Source organism: Hippocampus zosterae, chromosome 4 (assembly GCF_025434085.1).
Source record: "Hippocampus zosterae strain Florida chromosome 4, ASM2543408v3, whole genome shotgun sequence".
Taxonomy (NCBI): Eukaryota; Metazoa; Chordata; class Actinopteri; order Syngnathiformes; family Syngnathidae; genus Hippocampus; species Hippocampus zosterae.
Genome location: NC_067454.1, coordinates 20,314,038 through 20,336,889, shown reverse-complemented (window position 1 = coordinate 20,336,889; position 22,852 = coordinate 20,314,038). Strand labels below are relative to the sequence as shown.

Sequence of the window (22,852 nt, the reverse complement as noted above, 5' to 3'; positions counted from 1 at the left end):
GCGAGCTGTTGATGTACTCCGTCAATGCCTCGCGCTCGGGTTGGGACACCTGATACAGCCGCGAGGTCGGCAACGGGGCGCCCGCCTGCAGGTCTATAGCACAATCGTAGGGGCGGTGTGGAGGCAAAGAGTGGGCACGATCCTCGCTGAACACCTCCTTTAGATCCCGATAGCAATCCGGCACTCCGTCAAGGCAGATCTCCTCGGGGGGCGTGACACGTTCATGCTTCCCGACGGCCGATTGAAGACAGTGCTGGTAACAATATGGGCTCCAGCTGTCTATCGCTGGGCGCGCCCAGGAAATCACGGGATTGTGTGTCTTCAGCCAGGGTAACCCGAGAACGATCGGGGCATTGCGAGACGGCATTAGGTAAAAACGGCGATGTTCGACATGGTTGCCGGACAGTAGAAGTTTCAACGGCTCCATCCTATGCGTAACTACCGCCAGGAGGCGCCCATCAAGATCACAAACCCGCTTCCTATCTATCAACCTCTCCACGGAACAACCCAGCTCGGATGCGAGATCGGTGTCCATTATACAGTCATCAGCCCCCGAGTCAACCAGAGCCCGAACCCGCCACGACCGGGACCCCGTTAATATCTCCCCCTCGAGTTCGAGTCTGTTGGGGTGTCCAGGCCGCGAGTCGACTCGCCTAGACTCGAAGGGGGGCGCGCGCGGTCGTGACTCACAGTACTCCTGGTGGGCAGGGGGTGACGACCCCGGATGGCTGGTTGCGGCGTGAGGAGATGGTGGAACGCCGTCAGTCGTCGCTCGGTCGCTGAAACGACGCTTTCTTTCCTCCGCACCAGCGTCCCTGCCTCCCAGCTGCACCTGTTCCTCCGTGGGTGTTCGTCGGAACTGGGACCGATCACCTCCACGCTCCCGGCTTCGCTCCCTCAGGCGATTGTCCATGAGGAGGGAGAGGTCGATTAATTCCTCCAGGTTGGTGCTGTGGTCGCGGGTCGCCAGCTCGTCCTTGAGTTGAGGGTTTAGCCCGCGGCGAAACAGGCCACACAGCGCCCGATCATCGTATCCACTCTGGGCGGCCAGGATCCGGAACTCGATGGAGTAATCCGCTACCGATCGCTCTCCCTGGCGGAGGGCGAGTAGCCGGCCCTCTGCCTCTCTGCCTCGCACGGGATGATGGAACACCCGGCGGAACGCAGCCACGAAGTCGGGGAACGAGGTACGGAGATTCGGCTTGGCGTCACTGGTCGCAATCGCCCACGATGCCGCCGGACCTGTTAACAGACTCATGACATAAGCCACCTTGGCGGCGTCATTAGCATAGGCAGAAGGCTGTAGGTCGAATATGAGAGAGCACAGGTGGAGGAAGTGTCCACACTGCCCGTGCTCGCCCCCGTAGCGAGGGGGGTGTGGAAGCGATGGCTCCCTCGTCATAACGGGATATGAGGAGGGCGCTTCGGGAATAATAGAATGAACCCCGGGGGGAGATGGTCTCCGCTCTTCCACCCGGACCAACCGAGGTTCTAAATCATCGGACCGATGAGCCAGCATGGAGACCGCGCCACGGAGTTCCCTAATGGCTTGGCCCTGCTGACTCATCTGTTGCTCTTGTCGGGAAAGAGCGGAAAAATTTTTTTCGATGTCTGCGGAATCCATGGTGGCCGGAGAATTCTGTCACGATCTGCCCGAAGCGATAATGATCGCTCCGTGCAGAACGAAAAAATAAAGGATTGGATCCCCGGAAAACAGACAACGAAAGAATTTTCTCAAAGCAAAGAGTGTCTTTAATGACAAAAACAGAAAGTGCCCGACAGGGAAAAAACGGAAACACAAAACGCTGGTCAAATAAGGACCAGGGAAGAAATAAGGAAACAACTGAAAACGCTCGCTGAAAAAACGAAGTGCGAGGAGCTACTGATTAGACAATATCTAAGTATTCAATTTAGTGACTAACGCGCATGGCAAGAGTCAAGGCCGCAAGGCAAGAAGGCAACGAGTAATCTACAAATAGAGGAATTAGCACGAGAGATCAATGGCACGGTGAGGAATTCTCCGGCAGTGGGAGAACTGCCGGAGTCTCATTAATATAGGAGGGTAATCAGCCCGAAATTACGGACAGGTGCACAAATGGCGGGGGAGAAAACCCGCCACCTGCTGGCGGACACGCGACGTGACAATTTTAAGTCATGAATATACAGTACATTGGCCCTGTGCTTTGTCTCTATAGGGTGGTGACAAGGTTACAGTTCGGATCAAGACTGATAAAATTTCAGTGGGCTACGTTCTGCATACGCACCACTTTTTGCTGACTGCTTCATCAGATAAAGGCTTTTAAGTATGAGGCATACAGTGCATGTCAGCATCTTTTCGATCTTTTGCTTGTTTCCTTTGAATGAGGCTGATCACTTTCTATAGTAAGAATCAAAACAAAGCGGTGACTAATTAAATGCAGTGTTACTGCAATTGCATCCTTTTTCCTTCTTTTAGACAACTTTTTTTGCTCCTACGCATCACCAATGAATGCATCGGCCAGTGTTGTGTTTGCTGCTTTGTTTTCTTCCCCATACTCACTTCCGTCCATGTCGATGGCAGCCCTGTGCTGGGTGTTTTATTTTTTCTTTTATGACAGCTCTGTGTCACTTGGGGCAAACTAATTGTTATGCAGAAGACTTGTTGCCGCCTTAATTAACCATTTTCTTTTGTACCGATTTAGTCCGTGCCACGCTTACTCCAGTCTTATCACGAGAAAATGTGTCTGAGGTCTTCTAGCTGGATCTCGTCTCCCTCTTGGTAGTTATGATCTTGTCACAAGAGAGCTGTACACCTATCGATTGTAGTAAAAGTGGCCTCTTGTCTCAAACATGGCGCTGAACCAGCAGCACATATCACTGCTCTCTATTGATCGCATTTCCTGCTCCACACAACCTTTCAATGCTTGTTTATTCAGAGTCTCTAGTGTGTTGACAGAGGATAGCAGTAACTGTTCGGACACACTTGATGAGCATGTAAAACCGAATTGCGAGAGCCCACAAGTCCCTCAGGTGAATCAATGCTATTCATTCACTGTTGTAAGGAATTATCGGGGAGGGATTATAAACATGATTCAAACATTTCTGTGCCAAGGCTATTAAATGGGAAAAGCAATGTGTTGGTGCATCACAGTATATTTGTTGATTGATTGTGGCCCAGTGGAAGAGTGGTTTGATCCCAGCTCCGGCCTTCCTGTGTGGAGTTTGCATGTTCTCCCCGTGCCTGCGTGGGTTTGCATCTCAGTGAACTGGTGATATTTGGACGTATTTAAATGACATATCGCCCTCAATTATGTACCCGCTCCCCTCAATGCCAATGTAAGGCCGGTCCGATATGCGGTTGACATCTCGGACTGCGCCTCTCCTCTGCTCCCCATGGGAATATGAAAAAGGGTCATTATGGGAAGCCCCGGAACGAAAGCTTGCATGGGGCCACAATTTCATCAAGTGTGGCTAGGATGCCAGGTAAGCCTGCGAGTGAATATTTAGAAGGACAACCGTTTTATTTCTATCATCCCTGGAGTTCTGATGAAGAAGAGGAACGGGCTAAAACATGTGATATTTTAAAAAGCACAACGTTGATTAAAGTCAGAAAACTGTCACTAATCATTGTGTAAATCCAAGGAGCAAAGAGATAACGTGGGGCAAGACCATTTAAAGATTTGAAAACGAAGACAAACAGGTGTTATTGACTGTTGACTCTTCATCTTGAAGCTATTTATTCTACTGGTTTGTTGGTGAAAGAAATGTATCGATACCTGATACAGACAGACAACCTTACTTCAAATGTGAACGGTACACTGAATATAAGTTCATGTCACCATCATTAGTATTAGTTGTAAACTACTAACATGGAAAGAAATAATATTTGTAAAGAGGATTATCTGTACAGCAAAGAGGCGCGTGCATCTCTGTTGTGGATACTCAGTCAATATCAACAATAACATATACAATGCATACTCTTCAGAGAATCACCTCCCATGAGGCATAAATAGTACTGCACTGTACATCATTAGCACTAATAGTGAGTACACAAAGTTATACTTATACTTTTGACGCCACTTGAACAGTATTCCTCCATCACACGTCATAAAAGCAGGAGTACTTTTATGTGTTGTGTTTATATATGTACTGTATATACTGTATATACTGTATATATATATATATATATATATATATATATATATATATATATATATATATATATATATATATATATATATATATATATTGCGCGTCGTCCCGCACGCGGTCTGTCCTTCCGTCTGTCCCTTTTCAAAACGTACCAACTTCACCGCGCCGCTGCGCGCCGCCACTGCGCCGCTCAGGCAGTGGCTCACTACGATCGCGCGGGCATCTTAGCGAAAAAATGTTGTCTACCCACAAGCATTGGAATGAAATTGTTAGTTATTTAGTTGAGCTAAACATCTCTTTATTTTCGCGATAAGCAATGAAGATGAACAAAAACTTGAACCAAGCAACAACACTTTTGTGGGCCGAAGGCCCACCTTACCAGCCTTCCGCAGGAACTAGCTGATGAGCCGCCCAGAGGGCGACGAACCACCACCTTACCAGCCTTCCGCAGGAACTAGCTGATGAGCCGCCCGGAGGGCGGCGAACCAGCTAGTAATATATATATATATATATATATATATATATATATATATATATATATATATATATAGTGAGAGAGAGAGATGGATGTACTGGTACTATATTTTATGAATCCTGTCGGTTGTTACTCGGGTCAAATTCTCTTTAGATTTTGTGACAGTTAAGAATGGCAGTTAGAAATTGCATGTTGAGTGAATAATCATTTGATGATGAATGATTTGACTTTGTAATGGATATTTCACCTTCCTTTGTCCTCAGACAAAATGGTACAAGATCAAATCGAAGGGCTACCAACGTCCTTAGATGGATTTTGTTCGACTTTGGAGGTGCAACTGTAAACAGGCTCTGCCTGCAGCATCGAATAACAGCAATTATATACAAAGTAATTGATGCAGGGTTTCTAAAGAAATTAAATGCTTCAGACATGAATCAGAAAATCATGAATTAGCTTTAGGCCCCAAAGCAAGAAAGGCTGAAAATATTTTGCACCTAAAGAGATTAGTGCAGACCTATTGAACACTTGTGACTTGCGTCTCATACTTCTGCAATGCTCTTAATGAGCTCAGATTTCTTGTTTTTCTGATTAGATATGCGTGTGTTGCAAAAGAACAGATTTTGTTACAAAATAAGTGACGGCCATAAGCGTCGACTCAGGCTCCTTTTCAAAATGCAATTAATTAGTAGATTAGATCTGCAGGCTTCATTTTTTATATGGCAGCACCTACTGTGTCAGCAGAATTACAATTTAGTGTTTTTGAGAAGGAGACGGCCGCAGGTGATTGGATATGACTTCCCAGCTGCATCATGTGTTCTAACGTTAATGAATTTCCTGAAACTAAAACAGTTGAAAACAATTGATTGAATTAATGTGCATATTCTGTGCAATGGACATTAATTCATAGATAGATATGAGAGAGAGAGAGAGAGAGAGAGAGAGAGAGAGAGAGAGAGAGAGAGAGAGAGAGAGAGAGAGAGAGAGAGAGAGAGAGAGAGAGAGAGAGAGAGAGAGAGAGAGAGAAGAGACAGAGAGGCTGGCGACCCATGCTTGGGATAAAAAATAATAATAACGCAAATCACTGTGACACTAGCTTTGTGCTAGATTTGTGGCTGCATTACCATGAAGGGAGCTGGCACATCACTACCACACAAAAGTAGGTTACAATTGCTTTCAGGGCTATTATCCAATAATGCTTTGGAATATTTTGCTGCTACCCTGTGTAACAATAGTCAATATCCATTAGGCACCCTCTCTTCATCCAAAGAGAAAATATTGACATGGCCTGCCCTGCAGTACGAGTTTAGGCTACACTCTCTCTGAATCCTCTTGTTTTCATTTACATAAACATTTCTGTCATCTCAATGATTTCAGTTGGATGCAAGTTTTTTTTGTTTGTTTGTTTGTTTTTTGTTACTACCAGTATGTGTTTAAAAATAAATATAATACAATATAGAAACAAGTGAAAACACACACAGTTATATAGAAATAAATCACTTAAAAAACAGCTATTTATCGCTCAGGAAGAAGACTACAGCTCCGAATTTAAACGTCTTCCATAATAACATGGAGAAAATCGGACTCGAGTGTTTCTTATTATATCCGTTTCTTTTCTCATTCATTTGTTTATTTTAGCCTACCAATTAAGGGAAACTTGTCTTTTTGAGTTAAAAAAATATTCTCTCTCTAGCCCCAGTGTACGCTATGCACGTGATGTATTATTGTTGTGTAAAAGAACAGTTTGAATACAGTAAATATATTTACTTGAAAGGTGTAGTGTGTTGAAACCAAACTAATAAAACTTATTTTTTTAATCTGATTTTGTAGTCCTGGTTGCTAAAAATGTGTGTATCTTCTTGTTGGTGTGAAGAATTTACTATCTTAGGGTCCCAATGAGCTCTATCTTTAATCACCAGTCTTTCAAGTCAAATCATTAGTAAGGATCTGCTCATGTCAGCACTCATGCCTCCCATACCGAGGATATTGCTCTAATGAAGTCCATTCCATGTCTAAATTATTCAAAAGTAATTGCAACTGAATGAACTTAAGCTCATTTAGGATGCTTTCACGCTAGCACCTCTGACTTTATCTTACTTGAACTGTAGTTTGCTTTGTCTTTCTAGGGGCACAGTTTCATTTACAAACTACATATACCAAACCTTATGGGTTTTTGATATGCTTGGCTTGTTGAACAGGAACCAACCAGGCATGGACAATCTTTATTCCATCCATCCATGCATTATGTGAACCGCTTCATCCTCACTCGGTACACGGGTGTGCCGTAGGCGGGGTACTCTCTGAACTGGTTGCCAGCCAATCACAGCGATCACACAGACAAACAAGCATTCTTGCTCGCAATCACACCTCGGGATAATTTAGAGCAGTCAATCAACCTACGATGCAGGGTTTTGGAATGTGGGACGAAACCTGAGTTCCTGGAGGAAACCGTTGCAGGAACAGGAAGGCCGGGGCCAGATTGGAGCTCACGACCTCTACAGTGTGGACGGACAGGCTAACCATTCTCAACCGTGCCCCAGTCTTTGTATGTTGATTAAATGATTTTAACCACAGAAGTTAAATCAAAAGTGATATGGATTGGACCCAATGTCGGTAATTTGGTAAATGAGCACAAGCAGATCTACAAGAGGGAGGGCTCCGCTGCTATGGCAGTTGAATGAGGGAATTGTCGCACTACAATCTCAATATGGCGGAAGCACATCGACGTTGTGAAATGGGCACTTGGAGACCACCAGCCCGCCATCCCCACCCAGCCCATTGCATTCATGTTCCCTTGCCATAGCTGCGACAGACTGTGGAATGATTTTAAAATATATCATAATTAGAGGTGGAGGTGTCAAATCCACATCCAGAAATCAAAGATCAGAAATCAAAATCCCTAATACAGTTTCGCTTGAGCCAAAGGTGATTCAACTTAACCAGCAGGTACCGGAGCACATTTATCTGCTGGTTCAGAAGCCCCACAAGTGGCTAAAGCCAATTTGGGACAGGGTTTTTACTTTCTGGACCTAGACATCTTTTGACAACTTTGATAATGATGACGATATTAATAATCATCATCAGAATAATGTGTTCAATTAATTGATTCTACAATCTACAATGATTCAGAGGGTTTGATGCCCGCTGTTCACATGCCCAATCAAATTCACCAAAATCATGTTAGACCACCTGGGCCAGTATTTGGACGTGGTCTGAGTCGGCTTAATTTTATACCAACTTTCTGCTACCAAATTGATGCACACTCATTGCGCCAATGTGCCCAACTCGGCAGAGATTGGTCTGCCAATTTGGCAGAATGGTAGGAAGCCTAGTGCTGATATTTGGGACATGTCAGCATCTTTGCCAAGCCACGGGTGCACTGCCTACAAAAATTGGGTCCTATATCGAGGCTCAAAATTACTTTTTTCTTTAAAGAGCTATTTTGCGAATCAATGACTTAATTTGAGGAGCAATTTACTCATTTTGTGGGGCAAGGTTGTGCAGTTTAACCCCAAAGACAATCAAAAAAATCCGTCAATAAAATAGGGCGGTTGAATCCGGGGCCTCAGCTGTCTAATATTTCAGCATTCAAGTACTGTACAGAATAATTGTAGATGCAGGAATAGCTGTTACGATTTCATGACTGTCCATGTTTTATGTGGAAAACAAGTGTTTTGTTACATTATCTTTGTCATTTCATGTCAACTGTTCTGTAAAGCGCTGTGTTCCAGCTGCAGCTGTTGTGAACGCGCCTACGTCAGAAAAAGCACGCTGCTATACACTTTTGGGGCTGCGCAAATCCTCCCATTAACTTAAGAGTATCAGTTACGCATCTTCATGAAATGTAATAACTGGTTGGAGTCCCATTTAAATGAAGACACCCCCTGTCAAATCTGGCGGTGTTGTCCCAGAAAGTGAAGCGCCTTTCCTTTTGCGGGCTCAGGAGTTTGTACAGTACTACGTTCTAGCGTCACTTGATGGCGAAACAACATACTGCATGTTTTGATTCAATGAACCGCTTCAGTGGTCCGCTGTGTGACAGCTGCGTGACCGAGCGGCTTCTGACTCATGCTGCGGTGGCTTGGAGTTTGTCTGGAGGCCCAGCACACAACAACTGCACAGCCACCTGATGTGAAATCAGGTTATCTTGACAGCATGCTCCTCACCATGTCAAACAGCGCGTCGGTTGCTTTCAGCATTTTGATTTGGCTAATATGGTGCTGATGTCTCATGTTTGATGTTATTTTTTAGTTCACAAACACTGGTGATTTTTAATCAGAAACTTTGCTCCGTTTTCAGATCTGTTACCAGAATAATCATCAATAAATGACATTGTAAAGTGAAGTCCGCCAGTTGACAAGGGCTCAAATGGTCCCACTATGTCTGCATGGGCCATGTCCTGTGCAGTTTTGTCCCTCGCATCAGGTTCCCTACTTTGTGAAGAAATGTCCACTGAGTGTCCAGGTGACACCGTAATGTCCCTTCATCCCTTTTACCCTTAATCAGCATGCCATCTTCAACTCTTGCAATCTTTGAATAGCATCATAATCACATGGTACGTTTTTGCATGCAGCGTCACATTGTGCCGTTGTCTGTTGTTGTCCATAGGGCGCACCTCTTTCTTCTCCTACTCTGTTGCAACTTGTGCCGTCAGCCGATCCCACGCAGGGTGTCTCGTCCGGGAAACTGTCGTCAAACGCTTTGAACTTCCTCACATCAGTTATGATGTCGGCCATCAGACCTGTTTTTTTGATGACGCGCCCCATATTGTTGTCAACCTTGTGTAATCCTTGTCATCTGAACCTTTGCTTGCGTTTTCCGATTAAGTTGTACGCCGCTTTTGCACAAACTGCATCACTGCTTATGTTGACACTCTCTCACATTGTGGCCTTGTCATCCACATTTAAAGGACACCACGTCCGCACTTTCTGTTTGCTTACTTGGACTTGTGCCTTCATGACATTGTCCTCTTTTCTGTGTCTTTCTGGCACCATAGTTTCATCTTGAAGTCAGCAAAGCTAATTGCCACATTACTCAGTTAGACAATTAATGGTTGGAAAGATTCAGGCAATCCCTTTAACACAGGGGTGCCCATTAGGTAGATCCTGATCTACCGGTAGATCTAAGACAGGTCCCAAGTAGATCCGAGGAGTGTCGAGAAGAAAAAAAATAAACAACCAATTGTGTGTCTTTGTACATGTTAGTAATATATTTTTTGTTAATATACACTGCACACAAATCAGTCTCATTTTCACTAAAAAAAAAATATTTAAAAAATAAAATAAAGCAGGTAAATCTTAAATTTGTGTGTGTGTGTTTGTGTTTGTGTTTGTGTTTGTGTTTGTGTTTGTGTTCGTGTGTGTGTGTGTGTGTGTGTGTGTGTGTGTGTGTGTGTGTGTGTGTGTGTGTGTGTGTGTGTGTGTGTGTGTGTGTGTGTGTGTGTGTGTGTGCGTGTGTGTGTGCGTGCGTGCGAGCGCCGGTAAGGGTAGATCCCGTGAGGTTAGTTGATCAAAAAGTAGATCTTCGATCCAAAAAGTTTGGGCACCCCTGCTTTAACACCTTTGACACAGGCAATCCGTCGCTCAATGTCTCAGCGGCTTTTCAGAGTGCCATGATAGCCGTCTAAAATAATGGGTGACAATTCTCATTGTTAAACGACTGGAGCTATGTCAGCACCGTGTAGAGGATGGCAATGGGCGGCTTGCCTGTGCCCTCATAGTAGTTCCTCAATATTTGCAGTGCCTTTCACCTCACATCTGCCACCTCTCGCATCACCAACAAACCATTGTCATCCAAAATTGTACCACGTCCGCATATGGTTCCACATTTTTTGCTTCGATGCCGGCTGTTTCATCATGCGCGTCATCTACTTCATTTTCAGCGTGGTTGTTGAGGTGTGCGCTTCGTCGGGATGTATTTGGGAGGATAACGACGAGAGATACATTTACTTGTTTAACTCAAACATGTTGCACGTTTTATCTGCCGTCTGCACAGAGAGCAGCCACTTCTCGTCGCCACTGAACAGGAAGAAAAAAAATATTTCGCGCCGGACAGACCGGATATGGCGTAGTGTCTTGGGTTGCCAGATCCGTTCAAAATAAAGAACACATCGTTACAGAAATGAGGATACAAGATATTGTTTCTTAACACCCCCACTTATACTCAGTTTGCTGTAATGTAAACAAAATTAAATGCACCAAAGTACAAAACAATGTGGACCCTGTCTCACACATTTCAAATCCCCAAAACAAAAAGTGCAAACGCAATCAGCTTTGACTTGGTGGCTGGCTTAGTCATAATGTCAGCAACCATCGCTTCAGTAGGACAGTATACCAAATTTATTTTACCCTCATTAACTGTGGACCTGATAATGTGGTACTTTATGTCCACAGGCTTACACCTCTATGAACAGGATTTTTAGCAAGGGCAATTGTCCCCTGGTTGTCCTCGTACACCGTTGTTTTTGTGTATTGGTAGTTGTCAATAGCCTCTAGCAACTGTTCTGCATCGCTGTAGGCCTTAATGCCTAACTCCTCATTCTCATCTCTTTTGAAATTCAAACCCTTGTCGGAGGTGCCTTTTAGGTATCTTAACACGTGTTTCACAGTAACCCACTGGTCCTCTGTCGGCTCTGCAAAATACTGTGACAACCTGCTTACAACAAAGCTTAAATCTGGTCTGGTACAAGTGGTCAAATAGATTAGGCTACCTACTGCTTCTCTGTAGGTTCTGACATCACTCATTTTCACTGCATCATTTGAATATTCCAGCTTTTGTTCACAGGGTGTTTTTCGTACTTTACAGTCTTGCATATTGAAACGCTCTAATATCTTGTTAACGTATTTCTCCTGTGACATTTTTACACATCCATCAGACTGATTGAAATCGATACCTAGAAAATGCTTGAATGTGCCAAGATCTTTCATTTTGAACTTTACAGAAAGCATCTCTTTCACGTCTTTCAAAATCATTTCATTGCTGGCTGCGATAATCAAATCGTCGACCCATATGATTCTGATCACCTTGTCACTTTTTGACTCTTTGATATAGATACAATGGTCAGCTCAATTTTGCTCGTACTCATTATCTGTTAAATAGTCATGTAGAACTCTATTCCAGTTGCGTCCAGATTGTTTGAGACCATAAAGTGATTTTTCTAGTTTGTACACAAGTCCATCATCTTTCTCTTCAAAACCTTCTGAAGGGTTCATGTAGATGTCATAGTCCAAGGGCGCGTGTAAGTACGCTGTGCTCACGTCCATTTGGTGAAGGCGTAAATTCTCCTGAGCTGCTTTTTGTAGCACCACTCTTACACTTGTTAGATTTGCAGTTGGTGAAAAGGTCTCTCCATAGTCTATGTCCTTCACCTGGCTGTAGCCCTTTGCCACAAACCGAGCTTTGTACTTGTCTTTTCCATCCAAATCACTTTTGATCGAGTATACTCATTTACCCCCCACTGTTTTCTTGACCGCTGGGAGGGTTGCTAGGGTAAATGTGTTGTTGTCATTAAACGACCGGATCTCCTCATCCATAGCTTTTACCCATTCTTTAGAGTTAGTCGACCTCATAGCCTCTGTATATGTTTGTGGAACACCACACACTGCTCTGTAGCAATAGTCCACTGTGGTGTGTGTCGCATCGTTATCAGTACATTCATCCACAAAATCATCCAAGTGTCTAAGTTTCTTTCTCTCTCTTGTAGGATATCTTCTACTTTCAGGTTCATCTCTTGTGTCACTCTGTTGTGTGAGGCTATACTCATTTGATGCCATTTCTGCACCTGGACTATTATTTTGTACATCCCTGTTGTGTACACTTGGCTTTCGAGTACTCTCTACTTTCGTATCATTTTCTTGACTGAGCTCACGAGTCCGAGGCTGCCTCATGTCATAATCTGTATTAGGATCTGTCTCATTTGTTTGTGTCTGTTTCTCAACAGATGCCCCGTTCACAAATTTCACAAGCCTGTGTTTTGATACTCTGTTTGTGTCTGGATTATTTACCAAGTAAGCTGGGCTATATTTATCTATTATATTTATTATATATTATTATATATATTTATCTAATATAATATATTTATCTAAACTAAACTGAGGCTCAGAGGGGATCAAGCCTTTTCTGTTGCTGGTCCCTCTCTCTGGAATGACCTCCCACTGAAAATTCGGCAAGCCCCCTCGCTGCCCATCTTCAAAGCCCTCCTCAAAACTCATTTGTATTCTTTGGCGTATATATACGAAGTACATAACTATACAGCACTTTGTATGCAGCGATGGCTGTTTGAAAGTGCTCTATAAATACTGTTGACTTGACTTGACTTATCAAACCCCACAAAAAGTCCTTGGTTACATTTAGAATCCAGCTTTCCTTTGTCGTGTTTATTGTGTAACATGTAGACCCAAATTTTTGCAGTTTGGATACATTAGGTCTCTTTCCGCTTAACATCTGATAGGGGGTCTGCCATGTACGTCTGCTAAAGCATCTGTTGCGTATATGCCCAGCCATTTGTACTGCATAGTGCCAAAGCTTTCTTGGTAGCTTACTTTCAACGAGCATACATTTTCCCATCTCAAAAAGAGTACGCTGTCCCATTCTGGTGAGGTGAATAGGGAGCTGATGTCTCATGTCTGATTTTGTTTTCCCTCATCAATGTTTGGAAATCATTTTCGAAAATAAAGAACACATCACTACAGAAATGAGGATACAAAATATAGTTTCTTAACAGTGGTTGTACAAGATAATGTCTTTGAGCCCTTGTCATCTGACCCCAAAACTTGATCTTCCACAGTTCATATTTTTTTTTCTCATCCCCGTCAAAAAGGACTCTACTCCAGCGGCTCCTCGTCACAGTCGGCCGCGAACTCATTGCACTCGTCATTGGCTTCCTCGCAGTTATACTCGCCAGAATCGCAGTGCGTTGCGGCTTCTTTCTGATGGGGAGCTAAACCCTCAAATTTGTTTTGTGTGCTTTTGCCGCACCGCCCTGTCATTTGCAGATCTGAAAGGTGGCAATCCTATCTCTGACAGTGTTTAAGACATAAGAACTTTTATGTAACAAACATAGTGTGCGCGATACAAGGGCAACACACAATTTGAGAGCACATAGCTTAACACTGTGCCATTGGAAAATACGGAATAGCCAACTAGTGAAGGATTTATTTCAAATAAATCCTCAGAGTTGTTTCCATCCCTTGTTACCGCTTTAAATGTGGTCAAATGCACACGCATTCTTTTGGAACCATGATGTGATCATTTGTCACCATCAAGTGGACAGTCACAAGGGATTCTGAAATTTAGAACAGCTGAATAAGAAGAAACTGACATTGTCGCTCAATTTATTTTCTAAATACTATTTACATAATGTTGCCATACATGCTGGAGTGCAGCGTCAACTGCCTCCAATGCTCCAATTGTCCTGGTCAGTCGATGCCGACTTTCAGCAACAGCCTCGCTTGGCTCATTGCCACCTAGTCTCCCCTTCAGGCGGGAGAGTGAGGGGCAGGAAGCGGCAGTCATGCAGGCCGTCATCCTTTCCTGCCGTCTCCTCTTTCTGAAAACAAGTGCCGTTCTTTCTGTGGAGCTCTCAACTTGCTTTTCTTCAGCTCTCTGAACACTGTCACCTGGTTGCATCATTGTTATTCATTTTAATGGTGTGGAAATAGGAAATGCCTTTTTTCCCTTCATTTTGAACGATAGCCAAAAAAAGCCAGAGAGATAAAGATAATATTTCAGCAACAGTCTACAAAAAAGAGGTATTATTTTATAGGCTATTGTTGCCAGCTTGCTTGGTTTTGTGTTGTGCTCGGGTGAATTAACTTCAAATAGAGTGGCCACCATGGGTCACAGTGAAGATTGATCTCCAAATTATGATAATATGGCACATTGGTGACATTACCAAAAACTGGACATCCCTCTAAAAAGGATGAAAAGATGAAAAAATTGTTGACTGATTGACAGCAACATCGAAGGAGCTGCGGGGAATGTCTGGCAAAGTACTGGGTGTTTAGTACATGTGACAACTATCTCCCATCTTAATATACCTGGGCTATTTGATAGGGTGGCAAGGAACCGTCATCTAACAAAAGGGGTGGACAGTTGAAAGCTCCCAAAATGCATGTCGGGAATAATACTTTATTGATGCAGGAGATAATTTTGGTGTCCAGTAGAAGCAATCATAAACATATAGAGGATAATATTATAACAAGCAAACATACAGTTATGATGCACATTAATTAGCCATAGGCAAGTGTTAGAAAATTAAATTGTAATTTTTAGAATGCAATATCAAGCAAGTACGATTTAAATGTAGTTGTAAAAGTAACAACAAAAAGATCTGCATCGTGTATTTGCTTAGTGTGCAAGGTTATTGGACCACAAGGTGCAATAATTATTCTCCAGACTTGAGTAAAATTGTAATTTATTTGAGGCTTTGTAATGACTTGATGACGGTATGACACATTAAATTGAATTGTTATTGTATTGATAGTGATTTCTCATTTTATTGCAACCCATAAAACTTTCTGAACTTGTCAGAAATTTCATTTACAGTTCATTTAAAGTCCTGCAGTATCATTGATTTCTGTTTTATATGCCAAAGTGCACTTGTGTTTCTTAATCTCATACTTATCATAAAATCTTTTAGCGCACACATTGCAACTGAATGGTTTCTCACCCGTATGTCTTTTAGAGTGTCTTGTCATGGTGCCTCTCTGAGAGAATCTTTGGCCACACACCGAGCAGGAAAACTCTTTTTCCCCAGTGTGTGTTCTCATGTGTTTAAGCAACCCCGAGCGGTCAGTGAAACTTAAGTCGCAGACTGAACATGCAAAAGGTTTCTCTCCGGTGTGCGTTCTTGTGTGCGTGGTTAAATTCCCCTTTAAAGAGAATGTTTTGCCACAAATTGAGCAGGCAAAAGGTTTCTCACCAGTATGTGTTCTCTTGTGTTGGAGCAACCCTGAATGATCAATGAAACTTAAATTGCAGATCGAGCAAACAAAAGGCTTCTCTCCGGTATGGGTTCTTGTGTGTGTTATTAAGCTTCCCTTTATAGTGAATCTTTTCCCACACAGTGAACAGGCAAAAGGTTTCTCCCCTGTGTGTTTTCTTGAGTGGCGAACTAATCCTGATCGAATACTGAAACTGATGTTGCATACTGAGCAAGCATAAGGTTTCTCTCCTGTGTGTATTCTCATGTGTTTGACCAAGGACGAACGAAGACTGAAAGTCACGTTGCAGACTGAGCAGAGGTAAGGTTTCTCGCCGGTATGAATCCTTGTGTGTGTTGTCAGTTGACCCTTCTGAGTGAATCTTTTACCACAGACTGAGCAGGTGTATCGTTTCTCCCCAGTGTGTGTTCTCATGTGATTAACCAAGGAAGAACGGACACTGAAGCTTAAGTTGCAGACTGAGCACGAATAGGGTTTCTCTCCAGTGTGTGTTCTCATGTGCACTTTCAAAGTATACTTGGCATCAAAACTTTTCCCACACTGAGAGCATTCCCAACGTTTGCCGTCAGTGTGACATGTAACATCCCCTTTTGCGCGTTCATCATCAGAGTCAGGTGAATGTGACGTTGTGTTGTCACTATCTGATTGGGGAGCTAAGATGTCTGCTTGTGATCCTTTACAGTGGTCTCCATCACCTTCATCTTCATCATGACCTTCAACCTTCACAATGACACAATTGAAGGGCAATGTGGTGACATCTTCCTCCTCCTCTTCTTCTTTAACATCGGGGGGCGTCTCATTCTCATTTTCGTCAATGCATGGGGGCTCTGGGTTCTCCTCTTCCTCTTTAATGCAGCGGGGCTGTCGCTCCTCTTCCTCGTGAAAGTAAGAGGGGTCTTGCGCCTGCTGCTCAGCAGGAAGATCTTCACAGATGACTGCAAGACACATATTGTGAAGATGTCAAAAAGAGCAGGCGCCATTATGAAATTCAAACAGGGTTTCTACGGGACCGTGTTTAAGAAATGAAGAGTTGGGGGACTTGAAATATGTACGCCGGGAATGCATTGCGGGAGATGCAAAAACGCCGAACCCCTCTATAGTCCTTCCTCACTCACTGCTATGTTGTTCGCCTCATCTCTTCGAAATGGTCTCTGGTAGAAGGCGTCACACGTGAACGGGGAAGTGAGGACCGAGGTAACAATAAAGAGGTGAGATTTGGTCAATATACTGTAATCCTAAACATCAGAATGACCACATAAGTGCGTCACACCTGTTCCGGCATATTCAACGTTGTGAATGAATAATCATTTACAAAAAAATAAAAAGTGGGATGTTGTTAAAAAGAGAAAGTATTAATTAAACATTTAAAAGAAGTGAACAAACCTGTTCCGTGTAACACAGCATGAGGCTTCTTGAAAACAACGTCCAATAGTTGACTTTGCTGCTCGTCCTCTTCTTTTGTTCGACAAAGTGCTTCGTCGTAGTCATCGTTCACTATTTTTGCACACATTTTCACACAATAATAAAACACTTGGCTCTGACTCTTGATTTCCGCGTAGCGATGCGCTGCGAACAAACGCGTCTCTTTGTTCGCAGCTAGCAAACAAGACTTTTGTGAGAAGTACACTAAGACCCCTTTATACGGATTTGACGATTCACTAAATTTTGTTTTACTTCGCTAAAGTGGTGATGGGGCATTCTGTGTCAACCTTTAAGCCTATTCTGTTTCAATCTGAGAAGTATTGTTCAGTGAAGCTCGTGCGGAAACACCAACCGTATGCGGAAGGAGAACTGTAGCCGAAGTTGGACGGCAACTCCACTTGGACAAATAATGCGTCAACTCACGAAATAAAAAATTCAAGTATCTTTGAGAGCGTGTTCTACACTTTAGTCTCTACCTAAACACTTTGAAATAACAAAGAGCAATAACTTTATTTGTGCTTTTCAATTCGTATGTCAATTATCCATAACTGATCTCAAATTACTGTGCCTTGTAATGTTACTGCTTTCTCTTTTTTGGTCTAGTTTTGTGTGTTTCTTGTTGTATTGTATTGCATTGTTTATAAATTTTGTGACACACTAATGGTGTGTTTGTAAATGTTTAGGAATCAAAGTTCCAATAATATTGCTTTTGGAAGTTATTAGCGAATCTGCAATTCCAAAATCAATGAAAAACATCTTCCAAAATCAAAGAAAACAGCAGTGAGCCTTCACAAAAACAATTAATAGCTGTACTGTTTAGACTTTATTCTGGGCTATTTTGCAGGCAAAGTCCGCAAGCTAGAGAGACCTATGTCAGCATGCAGTCGTCAATGACATCAGTAGGGAAGAGTGGAGTCGTATTCAGTTGAAACAGTGCTGTTCTTTCCTGTGTTGGAAATTAAGCTCATTTTCATCTCTCCTTAACCCGAATATATAATGCAACAAAGGTGAAGGAAAGAAGGCATAGGTGTTTAGGATATTTTGACTTTCCAAAAAGGCCGCAGTCATGGGCAAATGTCGTCCAGGGGCTACATTTGGCCCTCCGACATTTGCCCCTCCCACAATCTCTGTGGCACTTCCTGTCAGCACTTATTTTTGCAACCATGTTCACACCACTACCGAGCTGACAGATGCTAACGATCGCCACACATTAACACATACATTCAAGAACGTCACATAAAACACTCATAACAAAACATTGTGGTGAAAAGAGACGATGGCGTGCCTACTCCTAACTATGTGTTTGCATGGACATGAATTAGACTGACCCGACATTTTGGCAAATGACGCATACTATCACGCAGACTCATGATTGCACGCTACTCTCGGATGCCCTGAAAAATGTGAACAGAATTTATACTGCAAATTATTTCATTGATAGGACACATTCGCATATTTTGTTCCAACCATTTATTGTGGAAAACGGATAATGAGTGTCAGTCTTTTTTTAATGTCTTCTTTTCACCAATACATTTTAATGGGCACCCATTATACGTGGATTTTCACTGTTCTTGAGCCGTCCCAGTGCCGATTCACTGAACCCGGTCTGAGATGAAAGCAAATTGGTTAGGATGCTCAGGAAGAAGCTGGGAAGCAGCGGGGCGAGAGCCTGCTATAAGGAGCATCTTTTGTGCTGCCAGTGCACTGTACAAAGACATTCACACCAAAGACAGACGCTGATCACCGTTGGTTTTTAAATTCAGGATCATCTATATACTCATCCATCATTGCCACAAGCAATCAAACTTGATGCGTTTGTTAATTAGTCAAAGTTTCTTCATAGTTTGCTTAAAATCTAGCAACTTTGTAGATTGCTGCTCTTTGCCCCAGCACACTTGTGTCTTTTAACATGATACTTTACATAGAATTTTTTGTCACATACACTGCAACTGAACGGTCTCTCACCAGTATGTATTCTTGTGTGTGAAATTAAATTCTGCTTTTGAGAAAATCTTTGGCCACACACTAAACAGCAAAATGGTCTCTCACCAGTATGTGTTCTTGTGTGTTGAATCAATCCTGTACGATACCTAAAGCTTATGTTACAGACTGAGCAGGTGAAAGGTTTCTCTCCAGTGTGCGTTCTTGTATGTGATCTTAAATTTCCCTTGACAGAAAATCTCTTACCACAAACTGAGCAGACAAAAGGCTTCTCTCCAGTGTGTGTTCTTGTGTGTGTTCCTAAACTTGAACGATTCCCGAAACTTAAGTTGCAAACTGAGCATGTAAAAGGTTTATCTCCTGTGTGTGTTCTTGTGTGCTTAATTAAACTTCCCCTTTGTGTGAATCTCTTACCACAAACTGAGCAGACAAAAGGTTTCTCCCCACTGTGTGTTCTTGTGTGTTCAACCAATCCTGATCTATGAGTGAAACTCAAGTTGCAGACTGAGCAGGAAAAAGGTTTCTTTCCTGTGTGTGTTCTCAAGTGCCGGTTCAGATTATGCCCGGCAGCAAAGTTTTTCCCACAATGAGAGCACTTCAACCGTTTGCTGTTAGTGTGATATGTCATATCACCTTTCGAGTGTTCATTGTCAGTGTCAGAAGTAAAAGAGGTTGTGTCGTCACTGTCTGATAGTGGCGCTATGAGGCTTTCTGTCCGTGATCCTCCACACTGGTCTCTATCATCTTCTGTTGGCATGTGTTGACTTGAGCTGCTGCATGGAGGCTCTTGCACAGCTCCTCCATTTTGCTCACTTGGGCATTTGTCTTCATCCTCTTCATTATTCATAGGGACGGTAGCAAATGGCATATTGGTGACATTATCCTCCTCTTCCTCTTTAACAGACCGGTAGTGGTGCGTTGGCTCCCCTTCATCTTTAATGTGGGAGCACTGTGGCTGCTGGTGCTTGAGGCGAAGATCTTCATTGATGTCTGTAGGACACAAGAAGACAAACAGATGGTTTGGTAAAGTCAAGCTTTTTTCCATCGAGACACATTATGATGTGGATTATTCTTTAGACGTATTTTAGACACGTTTGGGACAATGACCTGAACATGAATTATTATGAAATCAAGAATTCTGAATCCTCGTCTTTCTCTGACTCTGGAACCAGTGCATTTTTGCTGATTTTCTGGAGCTTTTTGGGGTCGCATTTCACACATGAATTGTTTACAGGACCTTTAGGTCAGGTTTAATAACCTTAATTAAAGAGAGACATATAATATGCGGAATTAATCATCAGACTGAACATTGTCTAATATTCAGCCCAACAGTATAGCTTAAGTCAGGGGTGTCCAAACTTTTTGCCAAGGGGGCCAGATTTTATGTGGTAAAATGTCGGGGGGCCGACCTTGGCTGACATTCTTTACATTGAACAACAATATTGTTCAACAAATTTTAGTAAGCCAGTCTGTTTCACATTTCCATTTTTATTTTAATTTCAACAATCTTAAGAATTTCTTTTGGTTCATTTGAAACATGTATAGCACATGCAACTGCTTATTCACTTGACTTTTTCTTAAACAGAAGTCTCCTGAGTGCAAATTGATTGATTTGAAACATAAAATGTATCACCATGACTTTTCAATAGTCACAAAACCTTTGACTCGAACAACAGGGAAATGAACAAGCAATACACATAACCACAACTGCAAGGATCATTTGAAATATGACATATCAGTCAATATAAACACGGAGTGATGTCTTGTTAACTCGTGAGTGATGCCCTCTAGTGTCTAAATGCTATTACTCATTTATTAGTGAATGCTATTACTCATTTAGCCACTAGAGGGAAGCAGTACTATATGAAGCATCACTCACCAGTCTACGAGACCTCAGTCAATGCAACACGTGTTCCATTGCGCCCAACCTGCGGGCCAGACGGCGCTGATTTTATGACAGGGGCCGAGGGCCGGATGAAATTCGACCGCGGGCCGTATTTGGCCCGCGGGCCGGACTTTGGACATGCCTAAGTCGACAAAACAGACAGAATGTAAGAGTGACCACGCAGTCGCGAGGATATAGCAGTTCAGACCATTTAAGGATGGCTATTTAGTCTATTATTTTAGTGTCCCGTTTACTTATTTCAGCAGTGTGTACAACTAAAGTTCAGCATTATTTCAAATAATAATTATGTCATGCTTTTTGTGTATTATTGTGTGTGTGTGCTTCTGAGAAGTGTGCTCCCGCACGTGTGTATTTGATCAAAATTGGTCCGGGTCTTCCCCAGTTCCAAAGTCCTATCTGTGGCCATTACCAGCGGGAACATTGTTAAAAAAAATAAACAACTTAACTGAGAGAAAGAAGTGACAAAGACCAACATACCTTCTCTGTGTAATTCATCTTGGGGCTTCTTGAAAACAGCGTCCAATATTTTACGTTGTCGCTCGTTCTCCTGTTTTGTTCGTGAAAGTTCCTCCTCATACTCTGCTATTGTTCCTTGAAACGCCGCAATCACTTCCTCAACAGCCGAATTTAGTCGCTGGTTCAGCAGGGCTCTCAGTATTTCTACTTTACACATTTTCACACGAAAATCACAGTACTTTACCCTCGCGCTTGAATTCACCTTCGCGACGTTTTGATCACTTCTGCGTCGCTTTTTTAGCAACTAGCAAGCGAAGCTATCTCCAGAAGCGTAAACCTACCCCAAAAAGATGAGTTTCTGATGTCAGCGGTGATTGTGTTTTTAGTCTAGTCAAATAGTGAAGTGACGTACTGTTCTGAAAATTCACTCCGTTCAGTTGTAATCCAGAAAGATATATTCGGTGAAACAACAGGTCAAGCCATGTAACGTTTTTGAGGTATCGCTAAGTGACGACACTTTCGCAAATCACTTCGCTCACTGAGGCCAAATCTCATATGTCAAAATTGGACGCTTCTCGGTCTTAGACACGTTTACCAGCGATCCCATTGAAGAGGGAAACGGAAGTATGACGTACTGTATGCGATACAGACGGAGAAATGAGACGCCCGTCCTCGATGTCGTCATTTCATGGCGACGACAATTAATGACGACGTAACGCCATTGCCGATTGTTATTCACATTACCCCTTGAATTAAAACAAAACTATATATATATATATATATATATATATATATATATATATATATATATATATATATATATATATATATATATATATATATATATATATATATATATATATATATATATATGTATGTGTTTATTTTTTTTTCTAACAGCAACTCCTTTGAATGCGTGTGTTTATTACTTATTTTGTTTATTAAAAATGGTGAATAGTATCAGCGACTGCGAGCATCCTTCTCTCCGCTACTGACAGGCATTACATTGGTGTCAGAAGTCAAGTCAAATATATATATATATATATATATATACACACACACACACACACACACACACACACACGATATATATATATAAACCCTTGAATTCGTTTCAGGTGAAATTAAATCAAACTCACATTTGATCGACACGTTTAATCTTCAAAGCTCCGATCATGAATGCATGCAATTTGTATCCATCCATTCATGATTTGTATCATACAAATGTTGACACAATCTGTATGAACAGCTACAAATACAAATGTAAATTTAATCTGTAGGATTGTATAGTATTTCATGTTTTCGGGGGTCTGAAATTCAACGTGTGTGTCTGCTGGAGATAGTATGGGTGTGACTGGACCAAGTATTCCAGTGTTTAAGCACCGCCAAAGATGAGCTATCGAGACACACCTATGGTTTACATTCTACACTACAGTATATTAATTACCTAATGTGCATAATACTGTACTGTGAAACCAGCCTCCAAAAGTCTTTCTTTACTACACTGTAACTACTTATTGTTAGCTACTTAGCTGACGTGTAAAAGTCACGCAAAGGGCAGGGCCCAGGAGGCTGTGGCCT

General features: G+C 42.5%; 3 protein-coding genes across 4 annotated transcripts in view; all 3 read right to left on the bottom strand.

Annotated features, from left to right (window-relative positions):
• apip (APAF1 interacting protein) overlaps positions 1-22,852 on the bottom strand; it is a 239,912-nt gene that overhangs the window by 170,957 nt on the left and 46,103 nt on the right. The gene's annotated exons all lie outside the window — the stretch shown is intronic.
• Positions 14,718-17,359, bottom strand: LOC127599310 (zinc finger protein 501-like). The gene is made up of 2 exons (XM_052063193.1): positions 16,930-17,359; positions 14,718-16,481 (listed from the first exon to the last, which is right to left on the bottom strand). Exons 1-2 carry the CDS (start codon positions 17,054-17,056, stop codon positions 15,154-15,156), a joined length of 1,455 nt encoding a protein of 484 aa, XP_051919153.1. The 5' UTR covers positions 17,057-17,359; the 3' UTR covers positions 14,718-15,153.
• Positions 17,799-21,951, bottom strand: LOC127599330 (zinc finger protein OZF-like). Its single transcript, XM_052063231.1, has 2 exons — positions 21,293-21,951; positions 17,799-19,899 (listed from the first exon to the last, which is right to left on the bottom strand). The coding sequence occupies exons 1-2, from the start codon at positions 21,486-21,488 to the stop codon at positions 18,824-18,826; spliced, it is 1,272 nt and encodes a 423-aa protein (XP_051919191.1). The 5' UTR covers positions 21,489-21,951; the 3' UTR covers positions 17,799-18,823.